Below are 22,682 nucleotides of genomic sequence, written 5' to 3'. Positions count from 1 at the left end.
TTAAAAGACTTCTGGATGAGTACATGGGATTTAATGGGATTGAGAGTTATAGATAGGCGTGGTAGGTAGGGATATGATCGGTGCAACTTGTGGGCCGAAGGGCCTGTTTGTGCTGTAGTGTTCTATGTTCGAAATAAGTGGAGTTACAGGGATAGGACCTGGGTGGGATTGTTGTTAGTACAGGCTTGATGGGCTGAGTGGCCTTCTTCTGCATTGTCGGGATTCTGTGGTTGGTTAAGTACGTGGGCCAAAAGTTGGCAAATGGAATATATTATGGGAAAACGTGAAGTTTGGAAGGAAGAACAAATGAACAGTATTATTTAAATGGAGAAAAACTGCAGAAAGCTGCAACACAAAGGGACTTGGGGGGGTAAAAAGAGCTAGCACACTGGTGCAGCAGGTAATCAGGAAGGTAATAATGAAATGTTGGCCCTTATTTCAAGAGGGTTGGAGTATGAGGGTCGGGAAGTTTTGCTGCAACTGTACCAGCTACTGGTGAGACCACACCTGCAGTTCTGGGAAAAGGTTTGGTCCCCTTATTTAAGGAAAGATATTTCACTGGAGGGAGTGCAGAGAAGGTTCATTGGGATGATCAGGCTGGGAATCCACTCACTGGAATTTACAGGAGTTAGAGGTGATTTCAGTGAAACATACAGGATTAAGGCGCTTGACAGGATAAATTCTGGGAGACTGTTCCCCCTCATGAGGATCAGAGGGCAGCATCTCAGAATGAAGGGGCACCAATTTAACACTGAGGTGAGAAGGAATTTCTTCTTAGAGGGCACGTGTTTGGAACTCCTTGCCACAGAGAGCTGTGGGAAAAGAGTCCTTGTGTGTATTTAAGGCTGAGATTAATTTTTAATCAGTTAGGGAATCCAGGGTTACAGAGAAAGGGTAGGAAGGTGGGCATGACACATGTCAGATCAGCCATGATCCTAGTGAATGGTGGAATAGGCTCGAGGGGAGGAATGGCCTATTCCTATTTCTTATGGTCTCACACTGTCCCCATCAAACACTCCCAGGACAGGTACAGCACGGGGTTAGATACAGAGTAAATCTCCCTCTACACTGTCCCCATCAAACACTCCCAGGACAGGTACAGCACGGGGTTAGATATAGAGTAAAGCTCCCTTTACACTGTCCCCATCAAACACTCCCAGGGCAGGTACAGCACGGGGTTAGATACAGAGTAAATCTCCCTCTACACTGTCCCCATCAAACACTCCCAGGACAGGTACAGCACAGGGTTAGATACAGAGTAAATCTCCCTCTACACTGTCCCCATCAAACACTCCCAGGACAGGTACAGCACGGGGTTAGATACAGAGTAAATCTCCCTCTACACTGTCCCAATCAAACACTCCCAGGACAGGTACAGCATGGGGTTAGATACAGAGTAAATCTCCCTCTACACTGTCCCCATCAAACACTCCCAGGATAGGTACAGCATGGGGTTAGATACAGAGTAAAGCTCCCTGTCTGCACCCTGTATCCTGATATAAATCAAGTTATTCAAAATACTCCCCAACCAAGAAAAAATGTTGGGAGTCTGAATCTGACATAATTCTTGACATTCTCCTCCGCAGTTCAGCAGTTGTACCAAGATGGCGTCCCCTAAGGTTTTCTTCTCCCAGACAACACAGACGGACAGCCAGCCGCTGCTGAGGACTGGGCGTCAGCGGAGACGAGTGATGACCAAAGATGGACACAGCAATGTGAGGATTGACCATGTCCGTGACTGGCGCTTCCTCTATCTGAAGGACCTCTGGACCACATTCATCGACCTTAAGTGGCGCTACAAGCTGGCCCTCTTCTCTGCCACCTTCGTGGGGACTTGGTTTCTTTTTGGGCTGGCCTGGTACCTGGTGGCACTGCTGCATGGTGATATCGCAGTGCCCCCTGAGCCTGGCGCCAACCACACCCTCTGTGTTGCCAACATGCAGACCCTGACAGCGGCCTTCCTCTTCTCCCTGGAGTCACAGACCACCATTGGCTATGGCTATCGCTACATCTCCGAAGAGTGCCCGCTGGCCATCGTGCTGCTGATTGGCCAGCTGATTTTCACTAGCCTGCTGGAGGTCTTTGTGACGGGCACCTTCCTGGCCAAGATTGCCCGGCCCAAGAAACGGGCTGGCACCGTGCGTTTCAGCCACCATGCCGTGGTGTCCAGCCGAGACGGCAAGCTTTGCCTGATGATCCGCGTGGCCAACATGCGCACCAGCCTCCTGCTGGGCTGCCAGGTGTCGGGGAAACTCCTGCGGGCACACCGGGCGGCCGAGGGGGAGAGCTTCCGGCTGCAACAGGTCAACGTGGAGTTCCAGGTGGACGCCGGCACCGACAGCCCCTTCCTCATCCTGCCCCTCACCTTCTACCACCTCATTGACGAGACAAGTCCGCTGCGGCGGGCAGCCCTGGCGCCTAGCCGCGACCAGGAGTTCGAGCTGGTGGTGATCATGAGCGGCACCGTGGAGTCCACCAGCGCCATGTGCCAGGTTCGGACCTCCTACCTGCCCGAGGAGATCCTCTGGGGCTACGAGTTCTGCCCCGCCATCTCCCTCTCACCCAGCGGTAAGTACGTGGCCGACTTTGCCACCTTTGACCGGGTCGCCAAGGTGGCGGGGGGGCCCGAGTCCTCCTGGCCTGGGGGCGGCGACCCGGAGAAAAGCAGGCTCGAGGAGACCCTGAGGGCGCCCCCCAGGAAGGACGCCAGCCCGCGGAACATGAAGATCAGCAACGTCTGACCGAGGGCAGCGTCAGGAGAGGGGGCCGGTGAGGCGCCAGGGTGGGTGTGCGAGGCACCAGTACAGTCACCGGCACACAGCCCTCGCCCCCTCACTCTGGGATCCTCCTCCTCCTCTCCAAGGGAACGTCCTGGGGGTGGAGAGCTCCAGGTTTCACACGGAGTGGCTCCCCCTCCCATACCTCTTCCTACCACCCCTCCCTTTCCCATCCACTTAACCAAGCGCTAGTTAGGCCACAACTGTGTTATTGAGCCCATTCAGGGGCGCCAAATTATAGGAGGACGTGAGGGTTGTTCGACTGGGCGCAGAGCAGATTTGGCACAATGCTCCCATGGATGGAGGTTGTTCTCCTCGGAGCAAATGAGATTGAGGAGGGATAAGAGAAAGAGACGCAGGCGACAATGTAACATTTTGATGGGATCTAGGCACTGCTGACTTGGTCCAGTTTCCCTAATCGCCCCTTGAGAAGATGACCCACCTCCTGGAACTCCTGCAAACCTCTGAGGTGCAGGTACACCCACAGTGCTGTTAGGGAGAGCGGTTCCAGGATTTTGACCCAGCAACAGCCAATATATTTCCAAGTCAGGATGGCGAGTGACTTGGAGGAAGCTTGAAGGTGTTCCCATACGTTTGCTATTCTCATCCTTCTAGCTGGTAGAAGATACAGGTTAGGAAAGTGCTGGCAAAGGAACTTTGGTGAATTCCTGCAGTGTATCTTGTAGGTCGTGCACACAGTTGCCACTGTGCGTCAGTGGTGGAGGGAGCGAATGTGGATGTGGTGCCGATCAAACGGGGCTGCTTTGAACTGGAAGCTTCTTGAGTGTTATTGGAACTGCACCCATCCAGGCAAGTGGGGAAGCACTTGTTACACAGCTAGTGGTGAATACCAGAAGCTTGCTATCCACGAGGGAAGTGGGAGCAGAGATGACAATGGAGTTGATGGGCCAAATGTCCTTCCATTCTCTCCCACTGCTCACATCCCAAGACCAAGGGTGTGTGTCCGGGGAGTGAACAATCAAATCTTTCTTACTCTCACTCAATGCACATCAGCTGTGCATTGATGTAGCACCATTTGTACCATCTCCCAGAAAGCTATTCTATTAGCCCCTACTCTATTCAATTCAAACACAATCATCACTCCACTCAATCCAAATACAAACATTCAGTGAGATGAAGGAATATGCAACTCAAAAAGGAGACCATTCACCCATCGGGCCTTACCTTGGAAAGAACTACACAAAATAAACCATCGGGACCAGAATCACTCCATTCAGATCAAGTACAACCATTGAATCCCTAGGGTGCAGAACGAGGCCATTCAGCCCATTGAGTCGGAATCAACTTTCCAAAAGAGCATCCCACCCAGGCCTTTACCTCTGCCCTATCCCTGTAACCCCACACATTAGCAAGCTACCTAACCTGCACATCTTTGGAGTGTGGGGGGAAACCAGACAAAACCCACTCAGACACAATGAATGTGCAACCTCCACAGTCACCCGAGACCAGAATTGAACCTGGGTTCTCGGGGCTATGAGGCAGCAGTGCTAACCACTGTGCCACAGTCACTCCATTCCATTAATCTACAAATATTCAGCGAGAGGGAGGTTCACTCAACACTGAATGGAGCCGCTCTGTCAAGCCCTGTCTAGCAAATACATACCTTCCCCAATTTCACAAGTCTGTCCCCCTTGGCCCTCTAGATGGCAATTATCACAGGTCTGGATAGTGCTGCCTAAGGAACCTTGGCGAGTTGCTGCAGTGCATTTTGTAAATGGCAGACACATGGCTGCCACTGTGTGTCGGTGGTGGAGGGATCGAATGATCGTAGAATGGGTAGCAATCAAGTGGGGCTGCTTTGCCTGGATGGTGGGCGAGTTTCTTGGGTGTTGTTGGAGCTGCACCCATCCAAGCAAGTGGGGAAGTATTCCATCACACTCTCGACTTGTGCACTGTACATAATGGCTAGGCTTTGGAGAGTCAGGATGTTAGTTACTTGCTGCAGGATTCTCAAACTCTGAGCTGCTCTGGTAGCCGCAGTATTTATATGCCTGGGCCTGTACAGTTTCTGATCAATGGTAACCCCTGGGATGTTGATAGTGGGGGATTTAGTGATGGTAATGCCACTGAACGTTAAGGGGCGATGGTTAGATCCTCCCTTGTTGGGAGATGGTCATTGCCTGGTACCTGCTTGAATCAAACATTTGCCACATCTCAGCCCCAGTCGGGATGACACTCAGGTCTTGCTGTATGTAGATGCTAATCTGGCCTATATTACGGGGCTCAGTGAGCTAAGTGGAACGTATAACTTTCTGACATGGAGAGAGACACACGCACACACACTGACACACAGTATACACCAGGCTAAGCCCCCAGCTGACAGCAGAATTATTCTGTTTCTCGTACAAATCCCCCCCCCCACCCCCATTTCTCACACTGCCACACTCCCCTGTTCGTGGGGAGGGAAGGGGGCGGGCTGACTGCACCAGCACATCAACGCAACAAATAACAGCTTTATAACTAAACTGTGCAATAAATTCTCAATTAATCGCTTAACCAGAGACATGTCAAAACTATAAAGGTACTAAAATTGACTGCAGGTGGGGTCCTGTTTTCAGCCCTTGTCTGGGCCGAGGCCTACTTTTTCCCTGGCACCAAATCGAGGCCAGCCTCAAAGTGGGAGCCGAGCGAAGGTGTGGCGGACAATTACAACAACGGATTCCTGCACATCAAGAGGAGGTGCGTGACCTGGCAGGATCCTCCACACACCCTGAGCCAGATGTTATATATATTTGCAAACTGTATGGAATGCTATTAAAAAATGTCAGACATAATAAAAATATTAATGGCAAAGTGTATGCTGCTAAAGTCATTGCCTGGGCATTTCTGGCAATGTGCGCATGCAAATGAGAGAAGTGGGGGAGTAAGCGAGTGACGGGGATGCGAGCAGTTCCGGGGGTGGGGGTGGTCGAGCAGTGGAGGCCGAAAAGAGTGGGGAGGAAAAGGGGAACTCCAAGGTGTGGGGGGGGTATACGCCGAGAAGGGGGGTTGGGGAAAGAGAGGGACGCAAAAGGGAGGGGCGGGAAACAAGTGGGCCACCGGGGGGGGGGTGGGGGTGGGGTGTCAAACGCCGGGGTGGGGGAATGCCAAGAGAACGAGGGTGGTTGTAGTACTAGAGAGAGTTGCAGAATTACATGGAGAAAGGATTTAGTAAGCACAGAGACATCGCACATCTGAAAGAGAAAGAATTTTGTCCACCATTAAGTCTGATAGAGTAACTTTATTTTATGCAGTGGGGGAGGTGGGGTTATTATTGATAAAAACAGCAATGGCTTTTTTTCACAACAATCGAGAAAGCAGCTGATCGACAATTCTTCCACATATACAGTCCATCTCTTTACTGGAGGCTATCGCTCCTTCGAGGATACCTACAAAGCCACCAGCTTCTCGTTCAAGGCAATCTGAGCCTGCGTGAGGTTGGAGAGGTAAGTCACCATCAGCAAGTCCTGCAAGAGATCATTGAACAAACCTGTTATGCTGCTATACATGCACAAATAATACCCCCCCATTCCCCATTAGATACCAGTCCTTCTATATATAAATCACACTGAACCCCTTGATCAGATTCCAGTCTGTAACTCACTCTCAGGTATCTGTTATTCTATACACAAACCACCCTGAACCTCGCGATTCGATTCCAGTCTGTAACTTATTCCCGGATATCTGTTATTCTATATATAAACCACCCCAAACCCCTTGATTAGATTCCAGTCTGTAACTCACTCCCGAGTATGTTATTCTATATATAAACCACCCTGAACCCCTCGATTAGATTCCAGTCTGTAACTCACTCTCAGGTATCTGTTATTCTATACATAAACCACCCCAAACCCCTCGTTTAGATTCTAGTCTGTAACTCTCTCTCAGGTATCTGTTATTCTATATATAAACCACCCTGAACCCCTCGATTAGATTCCAGTCTGTAACTCATTCCCGAGTATGTTATTCTATATATAAACCACCCTGAACCCCTCGATTAGATTCCAGTCTGTAACTCACTCTCAGGTATCTATTACTCTATATATAAACCACCCTGAACCCTCGGTTAGACTAGATTTGGGAACTCACATTGATGTTACTATTCAGCATAGCTTCGAAATCCTGGGCTGAAATCTTTGGGACCTTGTTAACCAAATCAATGAGGAATCTTCCAACTGTGTTGTCAGCTGTGACTTTGCCTGACTGGAAAGATGGAGGAAGAACAGGATTAATAAATGTGCCCTGCGAACTCAGTTCAGGGGATTAGGCAAGGAGTTAAAAGGTAGGACCGCTAAGGTAGTAATCTCAGGATCACTCTGTGACATGTGCTTGTGAGGTTTGGAACAGAGAGATAGTGCATCTGAACACGTGGCTAAAGAGCTGATGTAGGAGGGAGGGTTTTAGACATATGGATCACTGGGACGTCTTCTGGGAAGGTGGGACCTGTACAAGGAGGACGGGTTGCACCTGAACTGGAGGGGCACCAATAACCTGGGTGGGAGATTTGTTCATGCTGTTCGGAGGGTTTAAACTAGTGCGACAGTGGGGTGGGAACCAGAACTGCAGCCAGTAAGTTTATGGAATGAGGTAGAAAGTGAGACTGAGATAAAGAGAGTGCAGAGTGAGAGCAAGCAGAGGGAAGCAGCAGGGCTCAGTGGGACTGGAGGTCTGGAGTGCATTTGCTTCAATGCAAGAATTATTACAGGTGAAACATAAACTGAGAGCCTGGATTACTGCATATAATTATGCTTTTGCAATTACAGAGACATGTTTAAAGGAGGGACAGGACTGTCAGCTTAACATTCCTGGAAATTCACTGATAAGTGAGGTGATTCATTTTTGTAGGACAAACTTGAATGTGGATTACAGGGTCAACAACAGGGTTCTAAGGAATGTGGAGGAACAGAGAGATCTTGGGGTTCATATCCACAGATCTCTGAAGGTTGCCACTCAAGTGGACAGAGCGGTGAAGGCTTATAGTGTGTTAGCATTTATTAACAGGGGGTTTGAGTTTAAGAGCCGTGGGTTATGCTGCAACTATACCAGACGTTGGTGAGACCACATTTGGAATATTACGTGCAGTTCTGGTCACCTCATTATAAGAAGAATGTGGAAGCATTGGAGAGAGTGCAGAGGACATTTACCAGGATGTTGCCTGGTTTGGTGGGTAGGTCTTATGAGGAAAGGTTGAGGGAGCTGGGACTTTTCTCTTTGGAGCGGAGGAGGATGAGAGGCGACTTGAGGTTTATAAGATGAGAGGGATTGATAGAGTGGACTTGCAAAGACTATTTCCTCCAGTGTTTGTAGCTGTTACTAGGGGCATAACTATAAGGTTCATGGTGGGAGATATAGGAAGGATGTCCAAGGTAGATTCTTCACCCAGAGAGTGGTTGGGGTGTGGAATAGACTGCCTGCTGTGATAGAGGAGTAGGACGCTTTTGGAACTTTCAAGCGGTTATTGGATAGGCACATGGAGCACTCCAGAATTATAGGGAGGGGATAGCTTGATCTTGGGATTGGACATAATAGCTCGGCACAACATTGAGCGCCGAAGGGCGTGTACTGTGCTGTAATGTTCTATGTTCTGTATCATTTTAGACGGGACAGAAGAGGAAACAAAAGGGGTTAGGGGAGTTACATTGCTGATTAGGGAGCACATCACTGCTGTATGAGGGAGGACACATTGGAGGGATCTCACAGTGAGACATTATGAGTGGAGCTCAGGAATAGGAAGGGTGAATTCACTATGTTGGGGGAGTGTATTATGAACCTCCCAACAGCCCGCAGGAGACGGAGGAACAGATGTGTAATCAGCTTCTGGAAAGGTGTGAAAAAAGCAGGGTATTTGTGATGGCTGACTTTAACTTCCCCCATATTCACCAGGACTCCCTTACAGCCAGGGGCTCAGGTGGAGAACAATTCGTTTCATGTGTCCAGGAGGGCTTTTGGATACAGTGAGTTGCCAATCCAACCAAGGAGGGGTCATACCAGACTTGGTATTGGGGAATGAGCCAGACCAGGAGATCGATATTTCAGTGGGGGGGCATTCTGGGCTTGGCAACCGTAATTCCATAAGATTCTGGGTAGTCATGGATAAGGATAAGAGTCGCTCTCAGCGAGGGTGCTTAACTGGGCAACGGACAAATCCATCCAAATTAAAACAGTAACTGGGGAATGTGGATTAGGAGCGGCTATTTGAGGACAAATCCATGTCTGACATGTAGAAGGCTTTTAAAGGCCAGTTAATTGAAGTGCAGGACACGCATGTCCCTGCAAAAAATGAATAGAAGTGACAGGATTCAGGAACCATGGACAACAAGGGAAATTGTAAACTCAGTCAAAAGGAAAAAGGAAGCATACAGTAAGTCTACACAGCTAAAAACTGACAAAACCCTTGTGGAGTATACAGGAAGTAGAAAGGAACTTAAACGTGGAATTAGGGAGGCTAAAAGAAGCCATGAAATATCTTTATCACACAGGGTCAAGGAAAATCCCAAGGCTTTTTATGCATCTATTAGGAGTGGGAGGGTAGCAAGAGAAAGAGTAGGCCCTCTCAAGGACAAGGGAAGGAAGTTGTATGTGGACCCTCAGGAAGTGGGTGAGATCCTTCATGAATACTTTATATCAGTTTTCACCAAGGAGGACAAGTCCCCAGGACCGGATGGAATGCATCCAAGGGTTCTGAAGGAAATGGCGGAGGTGATAGTGGATGCCTTGGTGATTATTTTCCAAACGTCACCGGATTCCGGGGAAGTGCCGGAAGATTGGAAAACGGCTAATGTTACACCGTTGTTTAAGAACCGTTGTTTTAGCGTGGATAGAGGATTGGTTGTCAAATAGGAGGCAGAGAGTGGGAATCAATGGGTGCTATTCGGATTGGCGGTTGGTGACTAGTGGAGTGCCCCAGGGGTTGGTGCTGGGGCCTCAGCTATTCACCATTTATATAGATGATCTGGAGGAGGGAACCGAGTGTATGGTGTCGAAATTTGCTGATGACACCAAGATTGGTGGAACGGCAAATTGTGCAGAGGGTGTGGAGAGTCTGCAGAAGGATGTAGATAGGCTGGGCGAATGGGCCAGGAACTGGCAAATGGAATTTAATGTTGGCAAATGTGAGGTTGTCCACTTTGGTTGGAATAATGGTAGGAAGGACTATTACTTACGTGGCGAAAAACTGCAGCATGCGACAGTGCAGAGGGACCTTGGGGTCCTTGTGCATGAGTTGCAAAAACCCAGCCTGCAGGTGCAGCAGGTAGTCAGGAAGGCAAATGGGATGCTGGCCTTCATAGCGAGGGGGATTGAATATAAAAGTAGGGAGGTCTTGCTACAGCTGTATAGGGCATTAGTGAGGCCGCAGCTGGAGTAGTGTGCGCAGTTTTGGTCGCCGCACTTACGCAAGGATATTTTGGCCTTGGAGGGAGTGCAGAGGAGGTTTACTAGGCTGATTCCGGAGTTGAGGGGGTTGAACTATGAGGAGAGGCTGAATAAACTAGGCTTGTACTCGTTAGAGTTTAGAAGAATGAGGGGCGATCTCATTGAAACGTATAAGATGTTGAATGGGATGGATAGGATGGAGGTGGAGAGGCTCTTCCCGCTCAGAAAGGACAGTAGGACTAGAGGGCACAGCCTCAGGATAAAGGGGGGGCGGTTTAGAACAGAGTTGAGGAGGAACTTCTTCACTCAAAGGGTGGTGAATCTCTGGAATTCTCCGCCCGTTGAAGTGGTGGAGGCTGCCTCGCTCAATATTTTTAAGACGCGGGTTGATAGGTTTTTGATAGGCAAGGGGATTAAGGGTTATGGGGAGAGGGCGGGAATGTGGAACTGAGCCACGACAGATCAGCCATGATCTTATTGAATGGCGGGACAGGCTCGAAGGGCTAGATGGCCTACTCCTGCTCCTATTTCTTATGTTCTTAGGACATGACTGATATTGAGGTACAGGATAGGTGTGTGAACGCTCTAGAAAATGTCAATATATCAAAGGAGGAAGTGTTAATCATCCTAAATTGCATTAAAGTAGACAAGTCCCTGGGGCCGGATGGAATCCATCCCAGGTTACTGTGGGAGGCAAGGGGGAAAATAGCTGGAGCCTTACCAAATATCTCCACATCCTCTTTGACCATAGGGGAGATTCCAGAGGACTGGAAAATAGCCAATGCTGTTCCCTTGTTCGAGAAAGGAAGCAGGGATAATCCTGGAAATTATAGGCCATGAGGCCTGACGTCAATTTTGGGGAAGCTTTTGGAGAAGAAATTGAAGGACATGCTATATGCACAGTTGGAAGAAAATGGACTGATTATAGTTATAGGAAATTATAGAACATTAAGCCTAATATCAATAGTGGGGAAAATTCTTGAATCTATTGTCAAGGACTTTATAGCAGATTATTTAGAAAGCAGTGGCATGATCAGACAGAGTCAGCATGGATGAAGGGGAAATCATGCTTGGAAATCTGTTGGAATTCTTTGAAGATGTAACTCGTAGAGTTGACAAGGGGAGCCAATTGATGTGGTATATTTGGACTTTCAGAAAGCATTTGACAAATCCCACATAAGACATTATCGTTCAAGATTAAAGCGCATAGGATTAGGGGAAGTGTATTGAAATGGATAGAAAACTGGTTGGCAGAGGGGAAAACAGAGTAGGAATTAATAGATCTTTTTCAAATTGGTAGACAGTAACTCATGGGGTGCCACAGGGATCAGTGCTGGGACCCCAGCTATTCACAATATATATTTATGTTTGGATGTGGGAATAAAAATGTAACATCTCAAAGTTTGCAGATAATACCAAGTTGGGTGGGAGGGTGAACTGTGACAAGAGATCCTTCAGTATGATCAGGACAGGTTGAGTAAGTGGGCAGATACAGTATAATTTGGATAAATGTGAGGTTATTCACTTTGGAAGCAAAAACAAGGCAACAGATTAATACTTGAATGGCTGTACATTGGGAGAGGGGAGTGTGCAGCGGGACCTGGGTGTCCTTGTGCACCAGTCACTGAAGGTAAGAATGCCGGTGCAGCAGGCAGTAAAGGCAACAAATTCCATATTGGCCGTTTTTGCGAGAGGTTTCAAGTACAGGAGCAGGGATGTGTTGTTGCAATTATACGTGGCCTTGGTGAGGCTTCACCTAAAGTATTGCCTGCAGTTTTGGTCTCCTTTTCTGAGGAAGGATGTTCTTGCTCTCCATGGGGTGCAGCAAAGGTTTACCAAGCTGATTCCAGGGACAGCAGCACTGACGTACGAGGAGGGATCGACTAGGTCAGTATCATTTTCACTGGAGTTCAGACGAATGACGGGGATCTCATTGAGACTTAGATTCTAACAGGACTAGACAGGGTAGATGTACAGAGGATGTTCTCAATATCCAGAACCAGGGGTCACAGTCTGAGGATTCAGGGTAGACCATTTAGGACAGAGATGAGGGGACACTTTATCCAAAGAGTGGTGAACCTATGGACTTCATTTCCACAGAAAGTAGTTGATGCCAAAACACTGAATCTTTTAAAGAGGCGGCTGGATATAGCACTTGGCACAAATGAGATCAAAGATTACAGGGAGAAAGCAGGTTTAGGCTATTGAGTTGGATGATCAGCCATGCTTGTGATGAATGGAGGGACAGGCACGAACGGCCAAATGGCCTCCTGCTGCTCCTATCTTCTATGTTTCTACGAGTGACAGGCAGCATAGTTTTGTACAGGGAAGGTCATGTCTCACCAACTTGATCGAGTTTTTTTGAAGAGGTGAAAAAGAGAACTGATGAGGAAAGGGCTGTGGATGTAGTTTATATGGACTTTAGTAAGGCGTTTGACAAGTTCCCACATGGCAGACTGGTACAAATACTAAAATCCCATGTGATTCGGGGTGGGCTGGCTGGCTGGATGGATACAGAACTGGCTTGGTCATAGAAGACAAGAAAGGATGTCCCGAAGCATGGTACACCGGGGAGACAATGCAGATGCTGCGACGACGGATGAGTGGGCATCGCTCGACAATCACCAGGCAAAACTGTTCCCTTCCTGTTGGCGAACACTTCAGTGGTCACGGGCATTCAGCCTCTGACCTTCAGGTGGGCATTCTCCAAGGCGGCCTTCACGACACACAACAGCGCAGAGTCGCTGAGCAGAGACTGATAGCTTAGTTCCGCACACGAGGACGGTCTCAACAAGGATCTTGGGTTTGTGTCGTACTATCTGTAACCCCCGTGACTTGCCTGGGTTTGCAAAATCTCACTTACTGTACTGTCTGGAGACAATACACATCTCTTTAACCTGTGATCAGTGCTCCTTCCACTCACGTTGTTGGCCACTTTAAGACTTGAACAGCAGGTTAGGTGTAAAGATTTGCATTCTAATCAGTAATCTGTAAACTGTCTGTGCTTTATATGCTCTGTCTGAGGCCAGAACTCTCCATTCACCTGACGAAGGGACTAACCCCGAAAGCTAGTGAGTGTATTATCAAATAAATCGGTTGGACTTAAATCTGGTGTTGTCAGATTTTTTTACTTGGTCATAGAAGACAGAGTAATGGTGAAAGGGTGTTTTCCAGAATAGAGATCTGTAGCTAGTGGTGTTCTGCAGGAATCAGTGCTGGGACCCCTGTTGTTTGTAGTATATATACATAAATGACCTGGAGGAAGATGTGGGTGATCTGTTTAATAAGTTTGTCGATGACAAGATTGGTGGAGTTGCTGATAGTGCCAAGGATTGTCAGAGGATGCAACAGGATGCAGATAGATTGGAGACTTGGACGCAGAAATGGTAGATAGAGTTTAATCTAGACAAATGAGAGGTGATGCGTTTAGGAAGATCAAATTTAGGTGTGAATTATACTGTAAATGGCAGAACGCATGAGGAACATTAACATACAGAGGGATCTGGGCATGCAGGACCACAGTTCCCTAAAAGTGGCAACACAGATGACCAAGTGAGAAAGAAAGCATATCGCATTCTTGCCTTAAATCAGCTGCGTCTTTGAGTACAAGAGTTCGGAAAGCATGTTGCAGCTACGTAAAATCTTGGTCAGGCCGCATTTGGAGTACTGCGAGCAGATCTGGCCACCACACTACCAGACAGACATGGAAGCTTTGGAGAGAGCCCAAAGAAGGTTCACCAGGATGGTGTCTGGTCTCAGGGGCATTGGCTATGAGGAGAGGTTGAATAAACTAGGATTGTTTTCACTGGAAAGACAGAAGTTGAGGTCTACAAAGATAGAGGTCTACAAAATTATGAGAGGCATAAAGCTTGGATAGTCAGAGATCTTTTTTCCCCCCAGAGTGTAAGCGTCGATTACAAGAGGTCACAGGTTCAAGGTAAAAGGGAGAAAGCTTAAGGGAGACAGAGGGGGGGGGCACGTAGTTTTTCATGCATAGAATGGTGGGTGCCTGGAACATGCTGCCATTGGGTGCAGTGGAAGTAGGTCCATTAAGAGGCATCTGGATGGGTACACGAATAGGGAAGCAATAGAGGGATACGGACCAAGTGAGGACATAAGGTTTTTTTAATAGCTTAGTTAGGACTTTACAACTGGCACAGGCTTGGAGGGCCGAAGTTCGTGTGATGTACTTTTCTTTGTTCTTTCTTTATGTACGTGCTGGGCCCGTGGCCCTGTCGATTCATTTTTCACAGAACATGGGGGCGCTTGCTGGCCAGTATTTATCGCACTTCCCTAGTTGCCCCTTGAAAAGATGGTAATGACTGTTCTTGACGTAGAGATGCCGGCGTTGGACTGAGGTAACCACAGTAAAAAGTCTCACAACACCAGGTTAGAGTCCAACCAGTTTATTTGATAGTAATCCCACAAGCTTTCGGAAACGGTGTTCCTTCGTCAGGTGTGTGGAAGGTTCTGATCAGAGAAGGGCATATAAAGTCACACAGTTTACATAATACTGATTAGAATGCAAGTCTTTACAGCTAACCTATTCAAGTCTTAAAGATGCAGACAGTGTGAGTGGAGATAGCATTAGCATAGGTTAAAGAGATGTGTATTGTCTCCAGACAGGACAGTAAGTGAGATTTTACAACCCAGGCAAGTCATGGGGGTTACAGATAGTGTGACATGAACCCAAGATCCCAGTTGAGGCCATCCTCATGTGTGCAGAACTTGGCTATCAGTTTCTGCTCAGCAACTGTGCGCTGTTGTGAAGGCCACCTCGGAGGACGTTTACCTGAAGATCAGAGGCCGAATGCTCGCGACCACTGAAGTGTTTGCCAACAGGATCTTCAGTAAGCGTTCTCCGAGGTGGCCTTCACGACACACTATGTGTAACCCCCATGACTTGCCTGGGTTGTAAAATCTCACTTACTGTCCGGTCTGGAGACAATACACATCTCTTTAACCTATGCTTCATGCTATCTGCACTCACATTGTCTGCATCTTTAAGACTTGAATAGCAGGTTAGCTGTAAAGACTTGCTGTCAGTATTCTGTAAACTGTGTGTGACTCTATATGCCCTTCTCTGATCAGAACCTTCCACACACCTGACAAAGGAACACCGTTTCCAAAAGCTTGTGGGATTACTATCAAATAAACCTGTTGGACTCTAACCTGGTGTTGAGAGACTTCTTACAATGCCTGTTCTTGACAGGGGAGGCTGGAGTGTGTGACTGGGAATGAACACAGACAGAAACCACCCTCCACCCCGTTCACCCCGCCCCGACTCACCAGAACCTCCTCGGCGTACTGAAGCACTGTGGTCAGCATGTCCTGGATGTGGGCGGCTGATGTACCCACTTGCTGCAGGTCACTAGACAAGGTGATGGTCCGATTGGGGCTAGTCCTTGTTCTCTGGATCACATCCACTGAAGGGTTGGGGGGCGGGGGGAGAGACAAGGACACAGAGAGCCATTAAAATGACAAAAGGCCATTCAGCCCATCTCTCCTCAGCCTACAAGTCACCTAGTACCACATTCCCACCCCCGCTCCCCTCACCCTGGAGTTTTTGTCCCTCCTGGAAAGCTTTGCTCAAACCTGACCTCAGCCACACTCTAAGGCAGTGCATTCCCAGAACCGAACCACTCACTGGGGGAAAGTTTCTCCCTCATGTCTCTGTTACTTCTTTCACCTTCAGTCTCTGCCTCTCTCGTCTCGATCCTTTCACCAATGGGAACAGTTCCTCCCCATCTGCTTTGTCCAGACCCCTTGTGATTTTGAACACCTTGATCCAGATCTCCTCTCGGCTTCCACTTCTCCGAGGACAACAGGTCCCAACTTTTCCAACCTATGCCCAGAACTGAACCTCCTCACCCTGGGAACCAGTCATAGATTCAGACTTTTCCAACATCGGAGGAGGCCACTCAGCCCATTGTGTCCAACCTGGTTGACAAAAATTCAACGACATTAATGCCAGTTTCTAACACTTGAAGGTTATGGCAGCACAAGTGAATATCTAAATACTCCTTCAATGTTGTGAAGGTTGCCACCTCCACCATGCTTTCAGACAGTGAGTTCCAGACTCCCACCACCCAGTGGGGTTCTCCCCAACTCCCCTCTTAGCCTTTTACCTCTTACCTTAACTCTATACTCCCTGGTTATTGATCCTTGGAAAACATACTGTCCTATCCACCCTATCTATGCCCCTCATAACCTTACACACCTCTATCAGGTTCCCTTTCAACCTTCACTACTCCAAGGAAAACAGCTCCAGCCTTTCAATCTTTCCTCAAAGCTCAGATCCTCCAGCCCAGGCAACATTCTGGTGAATCTCCTCTGCACTCTTTCCAGTCCAATCACATCCTTCCTATAGTGTGGTTAGCAGAACTGCACACAGTACTCTAGTTGTGGTCTCACCAGTGCTTCACACAGCTCCATCATTACCTCCCTGCTCAATGCATCAGCTAATAAAGGCAAGTATTCTAAATGCCTTCTTACATAAGAACATAAGAAATAGGAGCAGGAGTAGGCCATCTAGCCCTTCGAGCCTGCCCCGCCATTCAATAAGATCACGGCTGATCTGTCGTGGCTCAGTTCCACTTTCCCGCCCTCTCCCCATAACCCTTAATCCCCTCGCTTATCAAAAACCCATCAACCCGCGTCTTAAAAATATTTAGCGAGGCAGCCTCCACCACTTCAACGGGCAGAAAATTCCAGAGATTCACCACCCTTTGAGTGAAGAAGTTCCTCCTCAACTCTGTTCTAAACCGCCCCCCCTTTATCTTGAGGCTGTGCCCCCTAGTCCTACTGCCCTTTCTGAGCGGGAAGAGTCTCTCCACCTCTATCCTATCCAGTGTAGGGATATGGGGATAGGGTCTGGGTGGAATTGGGTCAGTGCAGACTCGATGGGCCGAAGGGCCTCTTTCTGCACTGTAGGTAAAAAAAGAAAAAAAAGTCTCTCGGTCCCATCTCTCACTGACACTGTGGACGCTGCAACATCTCGATCCCGTCGCTCTCTGGGGGGGAAGAATCTGGAGACATGGGTCTTTCAGTCCCCTCTCTCACTGAGGGGAGACTGGAGACAGGAACGTCTCGATCCGAGGAGAGGGTCTGGAGTCAGGGGTCTCTCATTCCTGCCTCTCACTGAGGGAAGACTAGAGGCTATTAGCTGGGATGCCACTTACCTCCAATTCGCTCTGTGTCGTAATACACATACTTCACTGTCAGGGGTGTGAACATCACTCCCATGGTCTTCCCTGGAACTCCAAGAGGTGTGCTGCAAGTCAAGAGGGAGAGATGTAGCAAGTATAAAGCCACACAATACCAATAGCAGACCGTTCATATAAGGCACTGCAAAACATGGCAAAGGCCTCAACTTCCAAACTGAGGCAGACTGCAAGCACAAAGCTACCCTGTCGTACCTCACATAGGCCTTGATACTCATTCGTCCATCCTGTAGCATCGTATCCACGGTGACATGCACAGGATTTTGGGCTTCCCGGCTGTAATATTCGTGAATGAGCACCGAGTGTTCCGTGATATCATGGCCAGTGGCAAACCTAAAAATTAAACACATTTCAAAATCCTTAATAACAGCTCATTTCTCTCAGATATCTGTACACCAACAGGAGTCTCTCAGGGAGGTATCTGGACACTGACTGGTGTGTCTCCCAGTCCCCCTCTCTCAGGGAGATGTCTGTCCACTGACAGGTGTCTCTCATTCCCACTCTATGAGGTATCTGTACATGGACTCGCCTCTCTCAAGGAAATATTGTACACTGACTGGTGTCTCTCAGAGAGATATCTGTACACTGACTGGTGTCTCTCAGTCCCTCACTCACTGTACTTACCAGCCCACTATCACTTCATTGGGCGCCACTTTCTTGTGAAGCTCATACATGTTCTTGGCGAACTCCATATCAACAGCCACCTGCAAAATGTAAGAAAAATAACTGTGAGAGAGAGGATCACTGTTAGCATCAGTGGGGAAGAGCAGGATAATCACTGAATTGCTGCAGTGCAGGAGGCGGCTTTTCGGTCCATCGAGTCTACACTGACTTTCCAATGGATCACCTCGCCCAGACCCATCCCCTGGCCTATCATTACAGCCCCACATATTTACCCCACTAACCCCCTTAATCTACACATCTGTGGACACTAAGGGACAATTTAGCCTGGCCAATCCACCTAACCTGCACATCTTTGGACAGGAGGAGGAAACTGGAGCACCCGGAGGAAACCCACACAGACACACTGAGAACATGCGAACTGTGCACAAACACCCAAGGCCAGAATCGAACCCGGGTCCCTGACACTATGAGGTGCTAACCACTGTGTCACCATGCTGCCCAATCCTGCTCTCCCCAAAACTGCAAGAAACTACAAAAGGTCATGAACGTAGCCCAATCCATCATGCGATTATAGCCTCCCATCCACTGGCTTAGTAAAGCAGCCAGCATAATTAAGGACCCCATGCACCCCAGACATCCTCTCTTATGCCTTCTTCCATCAGGTAAAAGATACAAAAATCTCAGGTCACGTACCAACCGACTCAAGAACAACTTCTTCCCTGCTGCCAGACTTTAGAATGGACCTACCTTGCATTAAGTTGATCTTTCTCTACACTCTAGCTATGACTACAACATACATTCTGCACTCTCTCGTTTCCTTCTCTTTGAACTGTATTCTTTGTCTGTATAGCACAAAAACAATATTTTTCACTATATACCAATATATGTGACAATAATAAATCAAATCAAAAAACATTTATTGCTTCGCACCAAGTGAATACTTCAAATTTCCCCTATTTTAACAAAAATGGCTATTTCACAGAGGTTCATATATCACATCACAGAAACACAACCCTCGTTCCACCCCAGTCAAAAGAACAGTACAGCACAGGAAGAGGCCCTTCGGCCCTCCAAGCCTGCACCAATCATAATACCTGCCTAAATTAAAACCCTATGCACTAATGGAGTCTGCGTCCTTCCATTCCCATCCTATTCATCTATCCTTCTAGTTGCCCCTTAAACGCCACTACCATACCTGCTCCCACCACCTGCCCAGGCAGCGTGTTCCAGACATTCACCACCCTCTGTGTAAAAAAACTTGCCTCAAACATCTCCACTAAGCTTTCTCCATGCACCTTAAACCTACGTCCCCTAGTACTTGACTTTTCTACCCTAGGAAAGAGCATCTGACTATCCATTCTATCCATGCCACTCAATCTTATAAACCTCTATCAGGTCACCTCACAACCTGCATTGTTTCAGTGCGAACAAACCACGTTGATCCAACCTCTCCTCATAGCTAATACCCTCCAGATCCTGGTAAACCTCGTCTGTATCCTCTCCAAAGCATCCAATCCTTCTGGTAGTGTGGCAACCAGAATTGTACACAATATTTTAAATGAGGCCTAACCAAGGTTCTATACAGCTGCAGCATGACCTACCAATTTTTATACTCAATGCTTCAACCAATAAAGGCCTTCTTGACTACTTTACCCATTTGCTTTGCCACATTGTGATCAGTGGACACGTATACCCAGATCTCTCTATGTGTCAATACTCCTAAGGATTCTACCATTTACTGTATAATTCTGCAATGGACCTTCCAAAATGCAATATCTCACACTTATCTGGATTAAATTCCATCTGCCATTTCTCCACTCCAGTCTCCAACTGGTCTATATATTACTGTATCCTCTGACAATCTTCTCCACTATCTGCAACTCCACCAGTTTTTGTGTTGCCTGTGAACTTACTAATCAGCCCAGCTACATTTTCTTGCAAATCATTTATATATACTACGAACAACAAAAGATCCCAGAACTGATCCCTGTGGAACACCGCTAGTTCAGAAAAGCACTCCATTCAGAAAAGCACCCCTCTACTGCTAACTTCTGTCTTCTATGGCCAAGCCAGTTCTGTATCCATCTTGCCAGCTCTCCTCTGATCCCATGAGACTTCACCTTTCGTACCAGTTTATCATGAGGTACCTTGTCAAAGGCTTTACTGAAGTCCACGTATACAACACCCATCTATCATCTTCATCACTTCCTCAACTTCCCCTTCACAAAACTATGCTGTCAATGCAGGCTGGAGTGGAGGGGATAGTAGGCAGACCGGGGCGGGGCGGGGGCACAGAATGGTGAAGGAGAGAGAGGGAGACGGGCAGATGTTTGGGGGGTGGGGTGGGGGGGGGTGGGGTGGGGGGGGGGGGGGTGGAGCTGTACAGGCACTAAATGTCCATTAGTTTCCAAATGTGAGTAAATCCTACCCTGAAGAATCTTTTCCAATAATTTCTGTACCACTGGCATAAGGCTCTCCGGCCTATAATTTCCTGGATTATCCTTACTGCCCTTCTTAAATAATGGAACAACACTGGCTATTCTCCAATCCTCTGGAACTTCACCTGTAGCCAGAGGATACAAAGATTTCTATCAAGACCCCAGCAATTTCCACCCTTGCCCCCCTCAGTATGCTGGAGTAAATCCCATCAGGCCCTGGGACTTGTCTATTTTAACGTTTTTTAAGACACCCAATAGCTCTTCGTTTTTAATATCAACATGACCCAGAATACCTACACACACTATCCTAGGCTTCTCATCTATCAAGTCCCTCTCTTTGGTGAATAGTGAGGCAAAGTATTCATTTAGTATCTCTCCCGTTTCCTCTGGTGCTATGCATAGATTCCCTCCACTATCCTTGAGTGGACCAACCCTTTCCCTGGCTACCCACTTGTTCTGCACAAACATACAAAATGCCTTAGGATTTTCTTTAATCCTGTTTGCCAAGGACCTTTCATGACCCCTTTTAACACCTTACTTAAATTCCTTGCTATGTTCTTTATATACTTCAAGGATTCTTCAATCATATACAAGCCTCACTCCACTCCATCCCCAGGTTTTCTTACCTCATCTTCTGACTCGTTGTGTGGAACAGAGAAACAGTTGGTGATCTCTACAGTCTGTTTATCCACAGTGCCTAAAACAGAGAGAATGAGATATAGAAACAGTACAGAGTGAGCACAGGGTGACTGTCAAGACAGGCTGGGGTGGAGGGGATTAGGGAAGAGATAGGCAGACCGGGGCAGAGGGGGGAGCAGAATGGTGGTGAAGGAGAGAGAGAGAGGGACGGTCAGATGCAGGGGCAGGAGGGCTCAGGCAGACCCGGGGGGGGGGGTTCAGGCAGACCCAAAAAGGGACGAAAGGGTTCAGGCAGACCCAAAAAGGGGGTGGGGGTCAGGCAGACCCGGGGGGGGGGGTCAGGCAGACCCGGGGGGGGGGGTCAGGCAGACCCGGGGGGGGGGGGGTCAGGCAGGCCCGGGGGGGGGGGGGTCAGGCAGGCCCGGGGGGGGGGGGGGGTCAGGCAGGCCCGGGGGGGGGGGGGGGGGGTCAGGCAGGCCCGGGGGGGGGGGGGGGGGGGTCAGGCAGGCCCGGGGGGGGGGGGGGGGGGGTCAGGCAGGCCCGGGGGGGGGGGGGGGGTCAGGCAGGCCCGGGGGGGTGGGGATCTAGGCAGGCTGGTGGGGGGGGGGGGTAGTACAGGTAGACCCTCAACCCCACTTCTTCGTCTTCCTCACCCAGCAGGGTGCCGATCACCCGCTTGGCCTCCTCGTTGCGGCGTTCGCTGCTGTCCGCGATGGAGCACAGCACCACCGGGTGGATCCGCAGCAGCGGCCCGTAACCCGCCATTACAGCCGGACACACACCAAACGGAACAGGGCTCCCGGCACAATGGCGGCTCCGTGCGCTGGGTGGACCAACCTCTACACGTCACAACCCCAGCCTTCCCATTGGACAACCTTGGCCGTCAATCAGCGCATTTCCGTCTTTCCATTGGACAGCTTCAGCCGTCCATCATCCGGCTACCGCACGCCCATTGGAACAGCCGTCTCAGCCAATGCTGCATCGCTATTGGCCAGTGCTGCCCGTCCATTGGACAGCCTCAGCCGTCAATCAGCGCATCCCCGTCTTTCCATTGGACAATCTCAGCCGTCCATCATCGGGCTACCGCACGTCCATTGGAACAGCCGTCTCGGCCAATGCTGCACTCTGAATGGACAGCCCGGCCGGAGCGCACTCTGCCATTGGACAACCAGGGCTGCCATCGGCCGATCTTGTCCATGGACGTCACAATGCGGTACCACCCTCCTGATGAGTCCACGTGTGAGTGAATGAGCCTGCTGTTAGTCTGAGTTCCAGGCAAGAGGAGGCCATTCAGCCTTTCCAGCCTGCTCTGTCATTCATCATATACAAAGAACAACACAGTACGGGAAACAGGCCCTTCGGCCTAACGAGCCCGCGCCGCCATTTTAACATTGTGAGTTCCCTCTTCCACCTATGACCTTTGCCTACGCTTATGGCACTCCACATTGAGGGGAGACTCACTTCGGGACAATTTGTTGCACCAATCAGCCTAAGAGCACATCTTTGGGGCGTGGGAGGAAACCGGAGCACCCGGAGAAAACCCACGCGAGCACGGGGAGAATGCGCAAACTACCACAGACACCGGCCCAAATCCATGTGTCTGCACA

The 22,682-nt window shown here is 48.9% G+C and overlaps 2 protein-coding genes across 3 annotated transcripts in view; one reads left to right on the top strand and one right to left on the bottom strand.

The window, feature by feature from the left end:
- Positions 1-5,492, top strand: part of LOC145351576 (ATP-sensitive inward rectifier potassium channel 10-like) — a 63,692-nt gene extending 58,200 nt beyond the window's left edge. Inside the window, exon 2 of one of the 2 annotated variants that reach the window (XM_080201169.1) lies at positions 1,592-5,492. In XM_080201169.1, the coding sequence (XP_080057295.1) occupies positions 1,605-2,741 (1,137 nt within the window). In that variant the 5' untranslated portion in view covers positions 1,592-1,604 and the 3' untranslated portion in view covers positions 2,742-5,492. Of the gene's footprint in view, positions 1-1,586 lie in introns of both variants that reach the window. The other variant, XM_080201168.1, reaches the window with a different exon arrangement.
- A 480-nt stretch (positions 5,493-5,972) lies between these two features.
- eif3f (eukaryotic translation initiation factor 3, subunit F) lies at positions 5,973-21,884 on the bottom strand. Its single transcript, XM_080201167.1, has 8 exons — positions 21,729-21,884; positions 21,063-21,133; positions 17,999-18,078; positions 17,570-17,707; positions 17,333-17,424; positions 15,441-15,577; positions 6,867-6,980; positions 5,973-6,244 (listed from the first exon to the last, which is right to left on the bottom strand). The coding sequence occupies exons 1-8, from the start codon at positions 21,838-21,840 to the stop codon at positions 6,167-6,169; spliced, it is 822 nt and encodes a 273-aa protein (XP_080057293.1). The 5' UTR covers positions 21,841-21,884; the 3' UTR covers positions 5,973-6,166.
- Between the last annotated feature and the right edge of the window lie 798 nt (positions 21,885-22,682).

Source organism: Carcharhinus amblyrhynchos, chromosome 13, assembly GCF_965287045.1.
Source record: "Carcharhinus amblyrhynchos chromosome 13, sCarAmb.v2.hapA, whole genome shotgun sequence".
Lineage (NCBI taxonomy): Eukaryota > Metazoa > Chordata > Chondrichthyes > Carcharhiniformes > Carcharhinidae > Carcharhinus > Carcharhinus amblyrhynchos.
The sequence above is the reverse complement of the archived record's forward strand: the minus strand, read 5'-3'. Positions and strand labels throughout refer to the sequence as shown.